Below are 21,801 nucleotides of genomic sequence, written 5' to 3'. Positions count from 1 at the left end.
GAGGCCACGGCAGCAATGACTGGCAGGGGTGGGGCGGGTGCATTACCATCACAGCAGGAGCGGGTGGTCATCCCAGTGGTCTGATCAGCGAGGAAGGGTGGGGCTAATAGATTCCAAAGTCCCCAGAGTAAAAATGGATCAGCAACCCACAAGGACCTAAGGCTTTTATAACCAGGTCTGACTTGACAGGAGACAATGTGTGGTCCCTCCCCCATCCCAAACCTGAGTCCCTTCGCAGACCCAGAGCTCCCTGAGTGAGGAAATGACCTGACACTACATTCCAAGTCTGTCCCCATCAATCTCCCTGCAACATTCCCCCCCAAGGGGACCACGGCCATTTGTGGAAGAACTATGCCCTGGGGAGCAGTAGTGGGGGGAGGTCTGAACCTCGCTGAGTCTTTGTTTCCTCATCTGTAACGGAGGACAATGATATCTGCCTGAAAGGATTGTGGGGTTAATTGAGTAGAATAATGGGGCAGTGCCTGGAATATAAATGCACGCGCTGGCTGCAGCTGAACTTTTTATCCCTGTGTGATTTTGTGCTCATTCTTTCTTTGTTTCCATCTCTACTCCACTGTAGTGGAGTGTGATCAGCCATTTGCTGAGAGTTAATAACACCCCTGCCATTGGCAGAGGTGAGGCACGTGCCAGGAGCAGTGCTCAGCTCTCGTGTCTCTAACCTATGCAGCCGCTCTATAAGGCCATGCAGTGGGGTTAGCGCTGCTGGGATGGGGCTAGCTGTGTTCTGTTCTAAACCTCTGTTCTCTTCACTGGCACCACACTCCTCGGAAGGTAATAAAATGAGGTGGCAAGTACAGAGCTTGGGACGTGGTAAAAGTGAGAAATAGGGGAGGAAGGAGGGAGATGGGTGGATGGCAGAGTAGATGGATGGATGGGTGTGTGGATGGGAGAATGGATGGACAGATAGATGGGTGAATGGATGGATGAGTGAATGGATGGATGGGTGAAGGATAGGTAGATGGATGGAAGGGTAGGTGGGCAGATAGATGGATGGAGAGATGTAGATATGGAGAGAGTTGATGGCTGGATAGTTTAGAAGATGGATTCGACATGACCTCAGCTCTCAAGGATCTTCCAATCAAGGAAGATGCAGCACTAAGCATGGAGCTGGCTGAGAAGTTGAAATATCTCATCTGTAGTCAGTGCAATTTCCCAGCCACACCACAGCATGTGCGATGATTAGCCAGGCAAGCTGAGACATGGGGCAGACACACTTGATTGCTCCAATAACAGACCTTCATGTTCATTCATTCAACAGGCATTTATTGAGCACCTACTATGTACCAGGCACTCTTCTAGGCTCTGGGGACAGAGAGGTGAACAAAATAACTCCATGCGGGGAGGGAGGAGACGGGAAAGATGTACAGTTGACCCTTGAACAATGCAGGTTTGAACAGTGTGGGTCCACTTATACACAGATAGTTTTCAATAGTAAATACTACAGTAGCACGTAGTTGGTTGAATCCATGGATAAGGAGGGACCGTGGATGAAAGGCAGATAGGGAGGGCTGACTATAAATTACATGTGGATTAACCGCCGTGTTGCTCAGGGGTCAACTATACCTGCAGAGTGAGCCCAAAGAGGATAAGTCCTATGGAGATAAATAAAGCGGGTAAGAAAGGGGGGCTATGGGACAGGGGTCTGCTCTTTTGGAAAGGTCAGATAGGGCAAGCCTCACTGGTGGGTTGACACTTGCACGAAGGCCTGAAGGAAAGGCTGAGATCTGGAAGGAGCAGTGACTTTCCTAGGATCACATGGTAACTACATGCCTGAATCAGGACTATACGCCAGGTTCTGTACAGGTGTTAGGATTCTGGGGTTCCTGGTCTGATGCTACAAAACAGTGGTAACACACCAGATGTGGTGTCAGCAGAGGAGGATGGGGTTGGGATCCAGCCACTCAGGAGCTATGTGGTCCTTGGCAGGTCCCTTCATCTCTCTAAGCCTGTTGGCCATCACTTTGCCCTTCATTTTCTCCTCCATTCCTGGAAACAATCCTGAGAGTATTAAGAGGTTATAGATATTTTACTTTATAAGTGAAAGAGGCCATTATTTTGTTATTTTATGGAGGCAGCTGACACTAAGCCTCCAAAGGGGGCTACAGTTCTGCTCTAGTTGAGAGAGGAGGATTGCTGGCTGGGACAGAGAAGGCTCCTGGGCCGCGCGGAGGGCAGGGGGGAATGAGATCTGACATCTGAGTGGGCCTTGAATAAAGGAGAGTTCATAATATGATGCTAAGCACCCAAGGATTGTGGAAGATAAATGGACCAGCGTGGGAGCCACATCATCTCTTTCCCAGAGTGAATGGGGCTATCTCTTAGGATTGGGTTCGGTTACAAAGGACAGAAAACCCCAAATAAGAGTAGCTCAAATACAGACATTTCCTCCTTTCTTATGTAAAAACTCCTGAGCTAGGCAGTCAGGTGTCAGCGACCCCCGGCCCTTTCCACTGTGCTCCACCAATCTCAGCATTTGGCCTTCACCTCAATGCTCAAGATGGCTGCTTAAGTGCCAGACATCATGCCTGTATTACAGCCAACAGGGCAGAAAAAGGGATGAAGAAGGGAATGCCTTGTTCCCAGCAGAAGGGATTCTGGAAGAATGCCATTTTATCTTGGTGGTTCTAAAACCCAGAGAGGGCCCACCAGGACCCTGGAGGCCTACAGGCTGGACACTGCTGCTGCCTGGTTTGGCACCCGCCTGGGATGGTGTCTGGGAAAGGGAAAGGTGCAGGCATCTCTGCCTGTTTCACCCAGGAAGTTCCTGCAGCCATCCCTGGAACAGCACAGCTGTTTGCAGATGCCAAGATGCCACATGCACTGGCCCCCCAGCTGCCCTCTAAATCCCATCCCTTCTTCCTCCCAACCGGAGACTTCTCTAGTGCCCTGGAACCCAGAACCCCGGGGGTTTGGGGAATGGGGAGGGTCCTACAGACAAGTTGGGCAGGAGGGGGTAGGAGTTTTCAGGTAAATCCCTCTGATCGGCACTGCCCACCACCACCACCTCAAGCATAGGGCTATGAATCCCAGGATGAATTTACACCAAATTGCCATAAAAGCCCCTGTTAGAGACAGACACATGGTAGGGGATCAAGGTGAGTGAATGAATGAATGAGTCAGTCAGTCTATCAATCAACCAATCAATCAATCAGTCACGGGGAGCCCAAATGTTATTCAGTTTAACCTCAGCCAACTTGTCACCCAGCTGCCACTTACATACTTTCAGTGACAGGGAGCTCACCACTTCCAGGGGCAAAATGGTTTTAGTTTTAGATTTGTCCGTATGATGAGTCAGATTCTCCACCTCCTAGGTTTCCCCGTCAGCGCTAGTCTGCCAGCAGGTAAAACCCAGAATACATCTGGCATCTTTTTCATGGAATCAGACCCAAGTCTTCGTGGATGAGGGGAAGCACAGAACCACACAGCTGGACCTTGGAGACCACAGGTCTCCTGGCCACCTTCTTCTGTTTCAGATGGTATTCTGACCAGAGAGGGGCTATGACTTGCCCAAGGCCACACAGCTGGCTAAGGGCTGAGCCAAGATCAGACCACAGCCCCAACTTTCAGCTGTGTTCCTTCTAAACCCCACAGCCCCTCCAGGACCTCCTCCAGGACCAGCCTTCCCCACGCTAGGTACCCCCTCCCCACAGCCAGTCCCACCCCATGATGCTGAGGATCCATTTCCCTTGTGGAGACCCTCAGGCTGGAGAAACCCATCTCTTGTCACTGCCAGTGACAAGCACAGGGACGTGGGGTCCAGGTATCAGGAGCCGCAAGCGGGACCAAGCCGTACAGAGTGCACTGTCTGGCTCTCACCGGCTCCCAGACAGAGGCCTCTCTCTGAGCAGCGGGCTGGCGTGTGCACATGCATGTGTGAACGTGTGTGCGCGCGCGCGCATGAGTTTGTGCCTGAGTCTCCCAGAGCGAGAGGAACCCGTTGTAAGCTGTCGGCAAATCCTGCCAATGCACAAAGGGTAATTGTCACATGCAGTGCCAACAGACAGATCTCCAGCGGATTCATTTGGTTTGGTTTTGTGGTTATCTTTTTTTTTTACAACTTTAAATACGGAATATAAATAAATTTTACATTTAAAAAATAAAAGGAAAGCCCCCAAAAATATAATCACCGACTTTACAAACTGAAGGAAGCAGATTTGGGAGATGGGGGGAGGGGGGAAAGTGCAGTAGAAGGTGGAAAGGGAGGTGGGAGCTCAGACCCCACCCCTAGGGGGCCCTGGGGATCTTTTCCCTTTTCTCCCCCACTCCCAGCCCAATAGCTGGTTTCCTGGGAGGAGCCACCAGAGATGGAACTCAAAAAGATCTAAGAAGAGGGGCGTGTGCAGGGGCGGAGCAAGGGCTACCCCCTACCCTTGGAGACTTTCTCTTGGGTTTTTCACACCTGCCTAAAGGGGAGACTGCTTGAGCTGAGGACTTGGGGAAATGGAGGCCACAGGGACAAGTGTTGCTCCCCTGTCCCCCACCAAGGGCTCAGTCCTGTCTGACCACTCCAAGTCGTGCGCTGGGTCAGAGGCACAGCCAGTCCACACAGAGCCTTTGTGTCAATTAGGAAAAGGATCCCTCTCCTCAAGACACTTTACCTCCATCTGCCAAAAAACTGTCATAATAAATATACAAATTGGCCATGTCTATGGTTGTGTGTGACCTGTGCTCACTGCATGCAGTGCCCTTGTGCAGTGCACACCCTGTATAACCTTACATGGCAGTCTTGGCTGGGCTGGGATACGACAGGCAGGCCCCCTGCTGCCCTGGGCCCTGGTCTTCTGTCCTACAGAGTAGTGACTGGGGTTATCTGCAGCCTCAATAAGGGGTCCAGGAGCCCCTTGGTGGAGCAGACTGAAGGGTCAGGACGGGAGGAGACACAGGGTGGAGGTAGAGAGATGAAACAGAGGAAAAAGTGAACAGGGGGAGTGGAAGGAGGCACTGCATGCCCAGGTCACCATCTCCATCCACCTCCGGAGCAAACTTCATCTCTAACCCGTCTGAGAGGGCACTTGGCTGCCTGGTGCTCTGGCCACCCCTGCCTGGAGGAGTCCACATCTTCAAAGAATTCAAACATATAAAACGAAAAGAAGCCACTGTGAGCAGAGGTAACCAAGGGGAGATGACCGGGCCTGGGCATTGCAGGAGGGGGTTTTCTCCAGTCTATGCTCCCCAACATGGTCTCAGCCACAGGAGTACGAGTACCCTGGCCTGCCTGGGGGTGCTCCCGTCAGAGCTGGCTGCGGGTCCAGGGACCAGGCAGGCCATGCTGAGAGGTCCTCAGACCCACGTGCAGGGTTTCAGGCCAGTCCACAGCGCTGGGGAAGGAAGCTCCTTTCCCCCAACAGCGACCCCATCAGTCTCTCTTGCACTTTCATCCCATTTTCTCCAGGTCAGGAGAGGAAGACAGCGATGGAGTCCAGGTCCTTCATCTCCTTCTTGAGCTTCTGGGCAAGATGCTGGAGGCCACTGAGGGGAGACCCACTGGTGGAAGTGCGGACGGACACGTGGAGGGGTGGGGGAAGCACCATTGGCCGTCCGAATCAGGCATCGAGACAGACGGACGAGGGGAACAATATTATCACTCCAAGGACCCCATGGGGGCAATACAGCAAATACCATATTAAATAACCCTGTAGGCCAAGCAGAGGGAGACGGGGATCAGAAACAGCCTAGGGCTCCAACCCACTCTTACAGGCAACCAGGGGCAGGGAGCTGGGGTCAACCAGCTGCCTCTGATTTCCAGCAGGGCTCAGGGCTGGAAGATTTGAGGTTTAGACCTCCCATCCTCTTAGGGCATACTGAGACATGGCTGGGCAGGGGTCCCTAAAGCCCCTCACCCAACCTGTGCTGTGGAAAAACTCCAATGATAACTGGAAGAGGAGGTCAAGGCTTAGAGCCTGGATTTTGTACGGGAAAATGCCTCTCCCTCCACCCCTTCCTCAGCCAAAGCCACAGGCCAGGGAGAAGGAACACAGGGTGCTGGGCCTCAGTTTCCCCTCCGGGCCCTCACCTGCCCGCACTCTCCTGCAAATGCCCCTAGGCTCCAAGGGTCTCCTTCAGCGCCTCTTTGCCATGCATGTGCTTGAACTTCCGGTGCTTCCCCTTGGGGGGCCGGCGGACTCGCACCGTCCGAATGGTCACCCGAGTTTGGGGCGTCCTGGCTGCTTGAGAGAAAGAAAGGTCTGGTTAGCAGGTGGATGAACGCTGGCAGGGAGTTGGGGGTGTCTATCCCCTTGACTAAGGCCTGCCACAGACCTCCCCATATCCTCTGGGCTGAGAGAAGGGGTGGGAGGGGAGTCTAGATTTGAAGCCAGCCAGACCTCCTGGGTTCAAATCCCAACTCCATCGCTCACCAGCTGTACCTTAGGGACAATTACTGAACCATTCTGTGCCTCTGCTTCCCCATCTGTGAAATGGGGATAACAAACTGCCCACCTCATAGGACTAGTGGAAGGAATAACTGACAATATGCTGGCAAACACAGAGGGGAGCAGATGAACTCTGGCCTCAAGCTCTTTGTCATTACCCCACTGATATGCCCCTGATTTCCACGCCCCTTGTACCTGGACTGGACTTGGATCTCTTAACCAATTTAATGAGGCAGACTGGTGCTGGTCAGTTCCAGGCATGAGCCTTAAGAAGGCCTGGCAGCTCCCACCTTTGCACTTTGGGGAACCCTGTGCTGTCACGTAAGAAGTCTGGCTCGCCTGCTGGGGTTGACACATGTGGGAGCCACATGGGGAGGAGGCCCTGGACTACAGGGAGAGGGATAGAGGCCCAGCTCTCCTAGTGCAGCCTCCAGATAACTGACTGCAACTGCAAGAGATGCCACCAGGACCACCCAGCTGAGCACAGCCAACCCAGACTGAGAGAGCATAGAAAATGACTATTGTCTTAAGCCACTAAGTTTAGAGAAGTGATCAGTAAATAGCAGCTACTCTTATTCACTTGTTTATTTTTTCCTTCCTTTGACCCCCTACTGAGGTTTCCTCCCACCAACCTCAGCCTCTTCCGGTCATGGGATGGGGGAGCCACTAGGCTTCGGGCATAACCACACCCCTCCACAACTGACCTGGGCCTTTCCCTCCGTTGTACCTGTCATCTGCCTGGCCCTAGCCACTCCGAGAGGCAGTACAGTTGGGTGGGCCAGACCACCTGGGTCCAAACTGGGCTCTCCCAGGTGTTAGCTGTATGCTTCGGGGAAAGTCACATACACTCTCTGTGCCTCAATTCCCACATCTTTAAAACTGAGAACAGCAGCCCTGGCTCCCTAGGTTTAGGAGATAATACATGGAAATCGCCAGAAACCCTTAGCTAGCATGCACCTGTCAAAGTTCTAAGCTTACTTATCCTCACAGCAGGTATAGGTTTGTACAGTTAACAGATGAGGAAACTGAGACAGAAAGTCTGGGATTTGAATGCAGGGATCTGCCTCTGGAATCCATGCTTTCAACCACTGGGCTGTAAATCACAGTGCCTGCCAGTCTTGGTCAAGATTAGCACTTATGTCTCTCTTCCTCCTGGGCTACTAGGTAGACACCCTGGCAATCAAAGTTTTCTCTGCCAAGCTCAAGGCGTACCTCTTCCTGGGTGCCTCCAGAGTTCTCCCCAGCCCACCCAGCTACTTTGGGGCCAACACCTGACTTCCCACCTCACAGACACAGGCTCCCATGAGGCAGTTACCCCACTGCTGCAAGGAGGAAATTTAGGGACTCAGTGGGGTCTCAGGTCCTCACTTGAGGGAGGCTGCCCAAGAGGGCCATTGAAGGGCCAGAGACAGGGCCATCAGCAGGACGCTGGGCTGGGAAAAGCCTGAGCAATAGCTCGAGGTCATCACTCAGCTCATAAGTGACAGGGCAGAGATTTGAGCCCAGGAGGTCTGACAGTGACTATCACACGTGCCACACCACCAGCTGCCACAGGAACTGTCACCCAGGGCCAAAATGCTGAAACTAAAATGGCAAGACCTACATATCAAGTGGTTGAACATGCCTCCTAAGAAACTGGTTCAGAAAATCACATGAAACAAAGGCAGTGAAAAGAACCCCATTCTAAACATAAAGAATATAATTTTTCCTGAACATCAGTCATTCTCCATATTAACTCTACAAATAATTTACAACATGTCAGTTTGAAGCTGTCGAATTCTCAGCCTCCCTAGGTCATCCATGACTCAGCTCAGCTCTTAGAACAGAAGGAAGAGGCTGAGATGGCCCTGTCTTCAGGAGGCTTGTTAGTAAGAAATGACAGTGAGATTGTCCTGTCCCCTAACCAAAGAAAGTTATTGACAATCCAAACAGTCACTTGCATGATTTTTTTTTTTGTGTGGTACGCAGGCCTTTCACTGTTGTGGCCTCTCCCGTCGCGGAGCACAGGCTCCGGACGCGCAGGCTCAGCGGCCATGGCTCACGGGCCCAGCCGCTCCGTGGCATGTGGGATCTTCCCAGACAGGGGCGCGAACCCACGTCCCCTGCATGCGCCATGATTTTTTTATGCTCATCTAATCCTATTAACTTAATGAGTATCATTTGATCCTTACTTTTCTCCTCGAGGGACAAAAGGCAGCAAGATACAGTCAAAAGAACCCAAAACTAGGGCTTCCCTGGTGGCGGAGTGGTTGAGAGTCCGCCTGCCGATGCAGGGGACACGGGTTCGTGCCCCGGTCCAGGAAGATCCCACATGCCGCGGAGCGGCTGGGCCCGTGAGCCATGGCCGCTGAGCCTGCGCGTCCGGAGCCTGTGCTCCGCAACGGGAGAGGCCACAACAGTGAGAGGCCCGTGTCCCGAAAAAAAAAAAGAACCCAAAACTAGATGTTCCAAGACCTGGGTTCCAGGGTCAACTTTGCCGCTGTGCTACCTTCATGAAGTCCCTTAACCTCTCTGTGCTCCAGCAGCCCCATTAGTAACACTGAAGGACTGACTTGTAAGATCATCTCTAGCTCTAAAATTTTTAAATCCTTAAAAAAAAAAAAAAAAGATGAGGCAAGTTAAGAGCCAGTGACAGCTGTCAGGGTGAGGGAAGAGCCAAGAACAGAACTTCAGGATACCTGAATTCTAGCTATGCCCCTACCTGGAACTGGCTGTGTGACCTTGGGCAAGACCTCAGCTTATCTGGGCCTCAGGCACCTCCTCCATAAAATGTAGAGGAGGCAATTGGACCAGTTTTTTAGTCCCTTTCTACTCTTTAAGTCAAACTTGCCCCTGAAATTGTGAATTCGTGAAATTTAAGGACAGGAACAGAATTACAGCTCCAACTTATCCGTGCGTTTGAACCCTATCTGTCACATGCCTGCTACATTGTTGCCCAGCCTTTATTTGCATACCTCCCGGAACACAGAACTCACCACCTCACAAGGCAGGCAATTCCATCTTGGACTCCTGACTGATCACCAGCTTTTGCATATATGTAGTTAAAATCTCTCTCTGGTGATTTTCCACTCCGCTGGTCCTAATTCCCTCATCAAGGCTACAAGGAATTAGTTTGATTTCTCCTCCCCAGGACAAGTCGTCAAATATCTGGTTACGATATATGCCTTAGGGTGTTCTCTCTCATGGTTCCTCCCACCATTTCATGCACTCACAAAACAAAGTAGGGGGCTACGGTAGCAAGACTGGGATGGGGGCTGCTCTGGATGGGGCGGCCAGCAGACCTCTTGGAGGAGGTGACTTCTGACCTGAGACCCAAGTGAAGAGCAGAACCTAGGCTTGTGAAGAGCCAGGAGGAGTGAATTTCAGCCAGAGTGACGTGTACAAAGAAAGGCCCTGAGGCAGAAACTTATTTGGCCACTCAAACAGGCCAACCTGGCTGGGGTGGCATAAGTGAGGGGGACTGGTTGGCAACAAGGCCAGAGGGCCCACAGGGGGCTACATCCACACATAAGGCCTCCCAGGCAGGGGAGGAATCTGGATTGTTGTCAGTGACATGGAAAGCTTCAGGTGAACTTAACCAGGGGCCATGCCAGATCCAATTCCCCCAGCATGCCCCCGGCAGCTGCCATAGAAGAAGGGGGCTGAGCAATTAGTGGCAGACCCTGGATGGGCGGTTACCTCGCTGCTCCTGGGAACTCCCGGGACTTCGGGTCACGGGTCGTGCCACCACCGTCTCACACTTGCACGCCAGGTGGTCCTCCAAGGTCACCGTGGCCTTCTTAAAGGTTGGCTTCTTCCGTACAATCTCAATCTTTCTTACCTGGAAGACAGAACCACCAAAGTGCCTCCGTAAGACCACACTGGCAGGAGCCGAGAGAGCTGCCTGCCCGCTCTGCCACCCAGCATCCCCTGTGGTGATCTTTCCTCGAAAGCCTGGATTGCAGCAGGGTAGACGCTTTGGCCCAAACAATGGCAGGACCTTGCCCTCTGCTCTTCTCGTAGCTTTTCCATCAAAACAAGCCCTCCTGACCTGGTCTCCGGCAGCCCCCCTCAGATCCCCCAGAGAGGGAGAAAGGCATTTCCCGGTTAAGCGTGGGGCCTGTGGTGTCCTCATTCCCTGAGCGCCAGCCAAGGTCAGGGGCTGCAGCAGAGGCGGGGAGATGGTTGTCTGCAAGGAAGTGGGGGGAGGCTTTATCCAGGAGGGAGGCGGGAAGGGGGAGGTCAGCTGTCAGGTGTCCATCCACAGAGCTGGCAGTGTTGGGGACAGGAGATACCATGACAGTGGGTGCCGGTGTAGAAAGTGACATTGGTAATCTTGGGCCCAAGGCCCAGGCCTGGGATGGAAGGTGGGCACGAGGCAAGGCCACGGCTGACCATAGGGGAGGGGAGTGTGATGAGGTAGGCAGGGCACTTGGCAAGAGTAGGTGGGGAGCACCAAGCCGGCCCTGAGCCCTGGAGAGGCGTGCCCACCGCCCAGCAGCGGCTCGGCCCAGCCTGAGCTGGTGTGTGGGCGAGGCTGCCCCCAGGGGTGCAGAAACTTTTCCACATAAATCAGAAGACAGATGAGACTTCTCTGGCCCTGCCCTGCCCCGTGTGAGACCAGGAGCTCCCCAGGACGTCCTCTACTCTAAAATTTCCCTTGAGTCAGAGTGTACACCCAATCTTTCCAGAAAGGGGACAGGATTCAGCATTCTGACTCTCTGCTAGGGGCTGGCCCAGCTCTTGCAGGGTCTGTTGCCTGGAGGGGTCTCTCTGCCCTCCTTGCTAAAGACACGATCTGTCAAAGGGAGATGGGCGGGTGTTAAAGATGCTGGGGCACCTAGCTGAGCCTCTCTCTGTTTGGATTGAAGAAAACCGAGAGTTGTGAATAGGGGAGATCTTTGAGGGAAGTTAAACAGCTGCCCAGAACGTTCTGAGTGTCCGATATGTTTGTGGACCTGTCTGTTCCAGGGACGTTTGGGGATTTGATCCCTGTAAAGGAGGAGGCAGCATCCTTTACATATGGCCCCACCCCGGGGGCCTGTCTGTTGCTCATGGTCACCGCAGCCTGGACGGCCTCAGCGGACCCATGGGCGGCCTTTGCACTCCTGTCAGGAGGGAGCTTCTCAAGATCGGCCCTCTCTGGACGGAGCCCCGGAGCCCTCCAGGAAGGCCTTTGGACGCCCCTTGAAGCCTGGTCAGTGAGTCCCGCGCCCCCTACCCTCGGACTGGCTGAGGCCTGGGTACCTGAACGGGCCGCAGCTGCACCTGCGTGGGGCGGCACTGCACATTGCGGTTGTTGCAGCAGCCGGAGCAGCGCTGCACCTCCACGCAGGGCGGCCACACCAGGAAGTTGGCGTTGGTGCGGTCTATGAGGCGCCGCGAGATCTCGAACACCTCGGTGCGTGTCTTGCACTCGGCGATCACGGCTGGCTCAGCGACTGTCGGGGAACCTGGAGGGAGCGGGGACCTCCATCAGGGTGGTGGGCCTGTCCAGAAGCCCCACCAACAGGAAAGCTCAGCACGGAGCCCCTCTGGGACTGCTCGTCCTCAGAAACGCTGGCCTGTCCCACCTCCTTCAACCCCGGTGTGGAGGGTTACCAGCCACGGGACTTGGGCAGGCTGTTGACAGGCTTGAGGCCTCAGTTTCCCCACATGCAAAATGGGAATGATCAGGGACTTCCCCGGTGGCGCAGTGGTTAAGAATCCGCCTGCCAATGCAGGGGACACAGGTTCGAGCCCTGGTCCGGGAAGATGCCATATGCCGTGGAGAAACTAAGCCCGTGCGCCACAACTACTGAGCCTGCGCTCTAGAGCCTGCGAGCCACAACTACTGAGCCCGTGAGCCACAACTACTGAAGCCCGAGCGCCTAGAGCCCGTGCTCTGCCTCAAGAGAAGCCACCGCAATGAGAAGCCTGCGCACCGCAACGAAGACCCAATGCAGCCAAATGAATAAATAAAAATCGGGATGATGAGATCTACACCCCAAAACCACTGTAAGGGTCAAGTGAGATCATTCCGAGAGCGCTGGCCTGGGGTACACGTCAGTTTCCTCCTGCCAGCCCTCAACCATTTTATTCGATGATTTCACACATTCATGAGTTTGCCTGACATGTGGCCCTTACTTGTGTATTATCTTGTAGCCACTCTCACATTGCTGTTTACACTGTAATCTATTCTTACGTTTTTGCTTCTTTCAAGCCTCAGTCTCTTCACCTATGAAATGGGAAAATAACAGTTCCTATACTGTACTTGCCGATCAAAGGCGTAAGTGGAACTTGGCCTACAGCAGGCTTACAGTCAATGCTGGGGCGACTGTCATCAGTCATTATTCACATATAGAGGAACTGAGGCTCAGAGAGCTAAATTAGCTGCCCAAATTCACAGAGCAAACAGTGAAACTCAGGCCACCTGACTCTTATGTGGCGGGCCCCCCAGCCACGGTCTACAGAATTTGGGGGACTGCAGGTGGGCAGAGAGGAAGAGGGGCTTGGAGCGGGCACCCGCCTCCCTAAGAAAGCTTCTGTGGGACCCAGTGACCTGCACCCTCCTCTGCTTCACGCCTGCTGTCACAGGCATAGCACTTTGCTGCAGAGGAGACGTGCAGCCTGCCAGCGGCACTGGGTTCAAGCAAGAAGAGCCGCTTAGGATCCCAGCCCCACCACTTGCTAGCTGTGTGACCTCAGCTGCTTTTTTACCCTCTCTGGGCCCCAGTTTTCAACTCTATAAACTGGGGTTAATAATCTCTACCTCCAAGATTGAACTAATGAACCAATGAGGTTTTAACGAACTATATTTAGAAAACAGTGTGAGTCGGTGGGGGGAGGATGATGACTTAGCTGCTCGGTAGAGGGTATTTAAGGATGGTTGTGCTCCTTCAGTTCCACTCGGTCCTAAGTGTCAGCACGAAGGAGCAGGCCCTCCGGCCTCGGGCTGGCTGCATCCCCAATTCTTCCCTGGCCCCCACCTTTGAAAGGCCACCGTTCTCACCCTCAGTCTTACCCAGGCTCCTTCTCCCGCGGGATAAGCTACCCAGCTCGCCTCCAGAATGGGACCGGGTCAAATTCAGGTCCAGTTCAGCCCCGTCTTCATCTGTAAGAGGAGGTCAGACACACTCTGAAAACTGTTGGCTGGCTCGACCACGGCTCTGGGGGCTCTGATGTGGGTTCCAGGGCAGGCGGGAGGACTGCTTGCCTCCCCATCCCCGCACTGGCACAACCACGCCAGAAAACAGTCTCCCCTTCTGGCTCCCTGTAAACCTGAGGGTCCTAGCTCTGAGGAGGGGCCCCTCCAGACAAACCCCAGGGTAGCCATGGGGCCCAGAGGGTGGTGGGGCCCTGACTTCATCGCCAAGCGATCATCAGCCCCACTCCGGGCCCTTCAACCACATATTTGGACAGAACCCATGTCAATGGAGTTAAAAATAACCCACCCCCTTTGCTACTGTAAGAGAACCCTCCTTGGCCTCCAGGGCAGGGTGAGGACCCAGAGCTCTGAAGGCCAGTTTCCAGTGCCCCTCCACCCGGCGTTCCCATAGGAAGTGCTGAATGGAGAAATTCCCAGAATCCCCAGGGGGGACCGGCATGCCCTGGACACAGCCCCTCTGGAGCCCCGGACAATGGCCCAGTTGGGCGGGGAAGAGGGAGGGAAGGAGAGGGATGGGGGTGGAGGCTGAAGGCAGAGACAGAGGGCGAATAGCCAGGCCTGGTGGGGCAGGGGGTGGGTGTTGGGGGAGCGCTTGCCCTGTCCCCTTTTCGGCCCTAGTCTCTCTCCAGCCCCCAGTCTTTCACCGTGTTTGTCCCTCTGCCCCTAACCTCTTGCCCCACTTCTGCCCTAAGTTGTCCATTTATTCCTAAAGTCACAAACCACAGCTCCCTTGTCTATCCTGGGTGGCCCTCATCTCAGCATCGTTGGCACTCCTTGGACGCATCCCTCTCTCTAGAGATGGCTGCCGGAGCAGCTGCGGGAAGTGAGGGTTGCAGAACACGTGGAGCTCCTCATTGAATTGTGGGCAGCCCCTTCTATCTCTTGATGGCTGAAGCGCCAGCAAATAAACTATGGGGGTTGAGGACAAGCCCTGCTCCCTCCATGCAGCACCTCACGCTCCCGCTGTCTCCCCAGCCCACCGGCCCACTGGCCCTGCCCAGGACAAAGCTCCAGCTCAGCCGTGCAGGCTCCCAGTGGGTTCTGTTTGGAGGAGACTGTGCTATAACTGGTGCCTTTCCGTCTAGCCTACTGCTCCTGCGTCAGCACGTCTGTCTGTCCTTCTCACTCCCTTCCTTTCTCTCTGCCATCTCTGGAATGTCCCTGGTGGGGAGGAGATGGGGAAAAGATGTGCTTTGTGGAAAGGTTAAGTTGATTAGGAAAAAATAGCCACACGGTTGCCTTGAAACAGGCCCGCTATTGAAAACCTCATCTCGGAGCTCCTGACTCCCACCCGGGGTACACAGGGCCTGCCCGAGGGTGAGGGCCAAGGGCCTTGGGAAGAAACAGCAGAGAGGCTAAATTTGGAAGTTGCCCCATTGTGTTGACCAGGGCTGGCCAGTCGGGCATGGGGTGGGAGGTGTGGGAGACGTGGGGCGGGGGGCCTTGTGAACAATAGGTGGGCCCAGCTGGGGCCCCCTCCCGCCTGCCTCGACAGCCCCCAGCACAGGCGGGTTTGAAAGGGCCCGGGAATGCTTTTGAGAGGGAGCCAGGGGCCCAACGGGGAGAGGAAACAAAGGCAGGAAATGCTGTCCCCCGTAGATAGCAGTCTGGGCAACGATTACAAAGTGACAAAGAGACAAAACCCCAGAGGGAAGGGGAGCTGGGGGTGCAGGGGGGCTGCTGACCAGGGCTCCAGGGAACAGGCCAGAGGTTAGAATAGAATGGAATTTGCTCTGAAGGCAGCGTTTATAAATACATTCCCGACCCAGCCCGCCAGCCCCGCCACGTGTGTGCCACCAAGCACGTGCCCATGCGCTGAGCGCGCTCTTGGGCAAGGGCAGGGCTGCCCACTAGTGTGGGCCAGGTGTCCCCCCGGAGACCTTGGAGACTGGGCCTTCGGCCGGAGGGGCAGGGAGAGGGCCCCTCTGGCACCACCCTCCCCGGCTGAGTCCACACCCGGATGCACATTGGGCAGATGCCTTGGGTACCTTCTCCCTGGCCCCTCCTCTCGGCACCCCACCCTCTGCACCCCGCCAGAGCCACATGTGGGAGCTTCTCCCGCCACACCCCACATCCCAGGTAGCAACCCGTCCGCCTACTCAGCCCTGCCTGGGACAGGTGTGGCCAAGCCCTGCAGGGCTGCCACAGGCCTCTGGGTCTCTGGATGCCAAGGGATCGGGGATGCCCTTGCCAGATGCCCTGCCCCCCTTGGCAGCGGGGATACCCGCCCGCCTCCCCAGGACTCAGCGGAGGGCCAGAGCATGGGGCGAGGGTTCAATTCACCTCCAGAGTCTCCGTGCAGCAGGCGCTGGAGGTCATCGAAGGAACGAATGGAGTGGTCACTCAGCATCTCGTAGAGCTCCTCGGGAATGGGGTCCCCCTGCCAGGCAGACACAGGGGGGCCAAGTGAGCTGGGAGCAAGGGCTTCCCAGCCGTGGCCCTCTTCCCCCCAACACACACACTCCCTCCTATGGCAAGTTCCCATAGGGCCCCTTGGCCACGGACAAATGGACAGCCAGGCCGGGGCCAGGCAGGGGTCGGGGGTAGATTCCAGGCCTGACAACCAGGAGCACAAAGGCCCGGGACCAGAACCTGCGGAAGCCTCTAAGACGCAGCTCAGATCTGCATCCCTCCCCCGAGACAGAGCCTCAGCTTGCTTTAAGTTAGATTTGATTGTATGTATCTGTCCCCCCATCACAGTACAGGCTCTGGAGACTCCAACAATCTGATTTCTCTCTGCTTCCCCTCCACGCCTGACAGCTAAAGGCAGCCAGCATTTGTCATGGGAGATCGAATTATCCCCATTTGACAGAGGTAAAAACAGAGGCTCAAATAGGCGACATCCTTTGTCGGAATCCTACAGCCGATTATCAGCAGAACCTGCATTCAGATCCAAGTCTTTCTGAGGGCAGAGCCTGTACCCCCAGCCTCCTGGGTACACAAGGTGTTTAATAGATGCTTGAAGAGTTGGATGGTCTCAGGAGGCCACATGTACTATTTAATCTCTCACTCAAAAGAGGAGGGAAGGGAATCCTCAGATACAGCGGGGAAACCTGAAAGCTCACCAGTGCCCCATGCCCAACCAAACCCTATTTTTAGAGCCCCTCTGGCCTGTTGCCAAAAACACTTGAAACTTAATAAGCACTTTAACAGGCCCCATTTGGAGCCGGGCTTCCTCCAGGGAAATCACGGGTCCTACAATAACTGAGAGCAGCCCTCATAGGAATGTCACAGCCCTGTCCCCCATGGTCCAGGGAGACCTGAGGGGCTGATGCCAAAGGTCTTGAAAAAGAGGTGAGGGCCTCTTTCTTGTGCCTCGGGGCAAGGAAAATGCGCAAGATGTGCTGTGTGTCCGAACTCACACCCATGCAGACACATGCACGTGCACACGTAAACACACAGGAGGGCTCCGCCTTGTGGGAGGAGCCCCTGGGGAGGGTTTCAGCAGACCTGACTTACTACTGCCTGACCTTGGGTTACACAAGTCTGTGCCTCAGTTTCCCTGGATTAAGAAGGGAGGCGCCCCTGCTCGAGCTGGTGCACTGAACACTCCAAAGACTGGAGTGCTGAGAGGCTTCCCACAGGCTGCCTCGAGGAAGGAACGCCGTCCTCCCCCTGCCTCGTGGCCAGTCCCCGGGGTGCTCCCCGAAAGGTCTGTTAGGAGCCTGGTGACTGATCAGGTTCTAGCACTTATCAACACCTCCTCCAGGGGTCCCACCACACGTGGGCCTGGCCACTGGAGTCAGCCCTGGAGCCAGAAGGCCAGGGTGGAGTGTGGCCAGCTCCGCTCTTAAAGCAAATTCCTTGAGAGCTCTGAGCTGAGTTTCTTCATTCGCACGTGGAGCTTATAAGCCTGCCTGGTGCCTAGGGCGGTCGGGAGGTATGAAGGAGAGAAGGGTGGGGGGTCTAGCAGTAAGCTTGGCTGGGAGCTGGGGTTCACGACGGCACAGCCGGGAAACCAGGGGATGCGTGTGTGAGATGGGGAGGGATGTCAACTCAGCTGCCCCTCACTTTCCTCTCCCACCTCCACGTGGCCTGCCTCCTCCAACCCAGAGAGACCACGCCTTTGGTGGTCTCCAAATGTGGACACAGGACCCAACCCACGGAACGGAAAGCAGCTGGCTGGTCTCCAGTGGAGCCCAGGGCAGCCCACTGCCCCTGAGGGTTTTGTCTGCCCCAGATCTGGTAGCCCAAAGAGCAGGATTTCACCTCTGCCGCTACTAACCTCCCCGTGAACTCAGGTTGGCCACCGCCCCTCTCTGATCCTGGCTCTCAGTTGCAAATTGAAGGGGTTGAAAACATTTGATTCAATTCTAATTCTGCCTGGGGTTCTCAGGGTGGGGTCCCCAGCCAGGTCTGCCAGGCTGCGTAATGATTCAATTAACCTCCCAGGAGAGGGGCCCAAAGGCCCAGGACCAAATGGCGCATAGCACTCGTGCCAAGACCTCCTTGCCCCTGGAGAGCTGGCTGCCGCTGCTGCTGCCGGCCAAGGCAGAGTAGGCAGACTCCCAAACAGGCCTACCTAGCAGATGCCCCAGACCCAGCCTATGATGCAACGGAGATGCCGTCTCATGGAAACAAACCCACAACCTCCCAGGCTGAGCGGGGAAGAGCCCAGGATACAGACAGGAGAGGTGAGAGAAGCACACAGTAGGTGCTCGATAAATACCGGTAAAATGCATGAAGGGCTCTCCCCTTGTCTCTGGAGTTGTCTCCTGTATGATTCTCCCCCTCCTCCACCAGGAGGACCACCCCCGAGCACACTGCCTCCTAAAGAGTCCACTTTCTTCTAAGCAGAGATGCAATTCCTGCACGTGCTTTTCAGTAATTTGGCCACTGGATGCCCAGAACACCCTGAGAGCCCCTGGATTTGACACTAATATCACAGCTAACTTCTGTGAAGTGCTAACTACAGGCCAGACACCAACTACCAACCCCAAGAGGCTGGCGCTTTTTGTATTCCCATCTTCCAGATGAGGAAGCTGAGGCTTAGAAAAATTCAGTAAACAGCTACAGGTCTACACGACTCGTAAGTGGCAGAGTGGGCCCCTCTCTCCCAGTGCCATGGAGCTGCCTGGGCATTAACCTCAGTTTCTGTCAGCTCCCCACCCTGCAGGGGTCATGAACAGCAGTTCTCAATCAGGGGCGGGTGGGCCCCCGGGGGACACTGGTCATGTCTGGAGGCATTTTTGGTGGTTATAAATAGAGGAATGCTACTGGCATCTAGTAGGTGGAGGCGAGTGAGGCTGCTAAACATCCTTCGATGCACAGGACAGCCTCCACAATAAAAAATTCTCTGGTCCCAAACATTCACAGTGAAGAGATGGAAAAGCTCTGCAGAAGGCAAAGCAAGGGCTTCAGCTGCCAGGGAAACCTGGGTTGTCGGAGTCAGGCTTTTAACAACCTAAAACCTCAGCTTCTTTTTTTTTTAAGTCAAACTTTTTATTGAAGTGTAACATACACACATTAAAGTACAGAGGTCATAAGTATACAGCTTAATTAATTTTCACAAAGTAAACACATACCTTGAGAAATAAAGAGACCATCCCAGCACCTGAGATGCTCTCCTTGCATCTCCTCTTAGTCCCAACTCCTTTTAAGGGTGGCTACTATCCCATTTTCTATCACTGTTAGGTTTGTCTGATTCTGAACTATGTTCTCTTTGGTAATGGGCTTCTTTGTTCAACATTATATTTGTGAGACTTATCCAGGTTGCTGCACTTAGTAGTGGTTCATTCATTTACATTCTATTAAATAAGTATTCTACAATTTTTTCATACGTTTTACTCGATATATTTTTGGGTTGTCTCCATTTTGAGGCTATTATGAACAGGGCTGTTATTAAAATTCTTATATTTCTCTTTGGGTGCATATTAGTATAATTCAAATTAAATAACGGGCGATGGTTGCATAACTCTATGAATTCTGAATTGCCAATTTCTGCAAAGAAGCCAGTTGGGATTTTGATAGAAATTGAGCAGAATGTGTAGGTCAGTTTGAAGATTAATGCCATCCTAACAGTATTTACTATCCTAACCCATGAACGTGGATGTCATTCATTTTATTTAGATATTTTAAAATTTCTTTCAACAATGCTTTGTACTTTTCAATGTATAAATCTTACACTCCTTTTGTTAATTTTATTCCTAAGTATATTATTCTTATTGATGCTATGATAAATGGAATTGCTTTCTTTTTTTTTTTTTTTTTTTAAACATCTTGATTGGAGTATAATAGCACAGGGAGATCAGCTCCGTGCTTTGTGACCACCTAGAGGAGTGGGATAGGGAGGGTGGGAGGGAGACGCAAGAGGGAGGGGATATGGTGATATACGTATACATATGGCTGATTCACTTTGTTATACAGCAGAAACTAACACAACCTCCGCTTCTTTATCTTTTAAATGGGGCTAATAATACCTCAGCGGCATTATTGGGAGGCGGAATCGCACCTAGCAGAGCAGCCCGCAAATGATGGGTAGTTAATGAGCCCTGCTGTGATCCCCATGCATTCCTTCAGTGTGGCTCCTTGCGGGCAGCAGCGAGCAGCACGCATGCGCGGGGCCTGCAGTGCAGGACATTTTTGAGGATGATAGTGGGTAGGTGGAGAGTATGTGGCTTTGCATTATCCCCTGTGCCGAGCCACAGGAAATGACACCTGAGCCCCACACTGGCACTTGCCTCGGGCCGTGTGGGCTGGTGGGTGGGTCACTTCCGGGGCTGGAGGTGGCTGAGAGGTGGGCAAATTCAGCCTGTGGTCAGCTCCAGGATGCAATGCCCTGGGAGAGACTCACATGGGCACCTGCTGGGGGTCAGAGGTTACTCGAGGTGTGGGAGGGTGAGCAGCCCGGAGCCCGGGTTTCCGGGGCACAGGTTCTAGAAGCCTCCTTAGGGTGGGCAGCTCCCCCTCGGAGATAGGAAAGGAGGCCTGGCACCCTGATGAAGCTGCCCCAGATCTCAGGCCTGGGGTTCCTGGCAGGGCGAGGGCGTGGCAAGAAGGCAGCTGGGGCACAGCCAGCCGTGGGAGCCAAGGCAAACAGCCTCCTCCCCACCTCACCCCCAACGCCAGCTGCACAAGGTAGGAAGGGCACAAGCTAGCTGAGGCCAGGTGAATTACCTGCTCCCAGCCGGGCTGGCAGATTAAAGGGGCTTGGACCCCACCCTCTGCCTGGGCCCCAGCTGTACACACAGATATACACTCCCCAGCCTGCCTGCCGTTCAGCTGAGGGAGACAACACGGGCTTGGCCCAAGCAAGCAGGGGCGTTGTCCGTGGCTGGCAGAGGGAGAAGGCCTCAGAGCGCCCGCCTGCCTGGGAGTCTCAGGCCTGACTGAGAGTCAATGCCAAAGCCAAGCCCTTTGAAGAAGCCTTCTCTGGGCAGACACCGCAGAAGCCATTTAGAACCAGCCTTTCCCACCTAGCATTTCCCTGCCGTATTGCCCCTGGGACCCTCCGCTATTCCTGTTAGCCCAGCCCCCCATTGGGCTCCCGCGTCTCCCTCCAGCAGAAAAACTGTTAGACCAGGAAGAGAGAGGCCGGGGCAGCAATTACAATCCTGGCAGCGCATCGCAATCGCTCACCCAGCCAACCCTGGTCCCAACTCCCAGCACCGAGTGGGGCCCAGGAATCTGCATTTTCAAAAGGCCAGGTAATTCTGCTGCTCTTGGGGAACTCTGAGCTGATCCAACCTCCTCATTTTTTTTTTTTTTTTTGGTAGGTGGTATAAACTGAGGCCCAGCTCAAGCTACCCAGAACCTTTGCAATCTAATTTTCCTTCTGTTTCTTTCTCTCTATCCAGTCTAATCTTGGCAGTCCAAGTACCAAGACATGGAAAAGAAAGAAGTGCTTGTCTCTCAAGATGGGGGTGGGGGGAGGGAGAGATGCAGGGGGACTCGAAGATGCCTACTGGAGTGCAGCATGGCTACGTTGGGCTGCCCTGCGGGAGGACTGAATGAGGCCGAGTTTATAAAGCACTTAGCAAGCCCTAGATACATGTCTGGTCCTTCCCTCCCCGCCCCCGCAAGGATTCACTGTCCTTTCCACAAATATTTACAGATTATGCACCATGGGCCAGGCACCGTTCTAAGCAGGGGAGACAGTGGTGACCAGGACAAAAGCTCTCTAGGGGAGTTTATACTCTGGTGAGGAAAAACATATAATAAACAACTAAATAAATCAGAAAATGAAAATAGTTGTGCTAGAAGGGCATTTCAGTGGGGAGGGGGTGGTGAGGGAAAACTCTGAAAGGGACTTATGAGGCCCATGGCAAGCACCGCTTTACACTC

The 21,801-nt window shown here is 54.1% G+C and overlaps 1 protein-coding gene across 3 annotated transcripts in view; it reads right to left on the bottom strand.

The window, feature by feature from the left end:
• Positions 1–4,037: 4,037 nt before the first annotated feature.
• PDGFB (platelet derived growth factor subunit B) overlaps positions 4,038–21,801 on the bottom strand; it is a 21,678-nt gene continuing 3,914 nt past the window's right edge. Inside the window, exons 2-7 of one of the 3 annotated variants that reach the window (XM_007454004.1) lie at positions 15,802–15,898; positions 13,375–13,464; positions 11,619–11,824; positions 10,071–10,212; positions 6,035–6,185; positions 4,038–5,654 (exon numbers count right to left, since the gene is read on the bottom strand). In XM_007454004.1, coding sequence (XP_007454066.1) covers positions 6,061–6,185; positions 10,071–10,212; positions 11,619–11,824; positions 13,375–13,464; positions 15,802–15,898 — 660 coding nt within the window. In that variant the 3' untranslated portion in view covers positions 4,038–5,654; positions 6,035–6,060. Of the gene's footprint in view, positions 5,655–6,034; positions 6,189–10,070; positions 10,213–11,618; positions 11,825–13,374; positions 13,465–15,801; positions 15,899–21,801 lie in introns of those variants that run through there. The other 2 variants (XM_007454005.1, XM_007454003.1) reach the window with 2 other exon arrangements.

Source organism: Lipotes vexillifer, unplaced genomic scaffold (assembly GCF_000442215.2).
Source record: "Lipotes vexillifer unplaced genomic scaffold, Lipotes_vexillifer_v1.1 scaffold382, whole genome shotgun sequence".
Lineage (NCBI taxonomy): Eukaryota > Metazoa > Chordata > Mammalia > Artiodactyla > Lipotidae > Lipotes > Lipotes vexillifer.
Note: the sequence above shows the minus strand (reverse complement) of the source record. Positions and strands in the feature narration are given on the sequence as shown.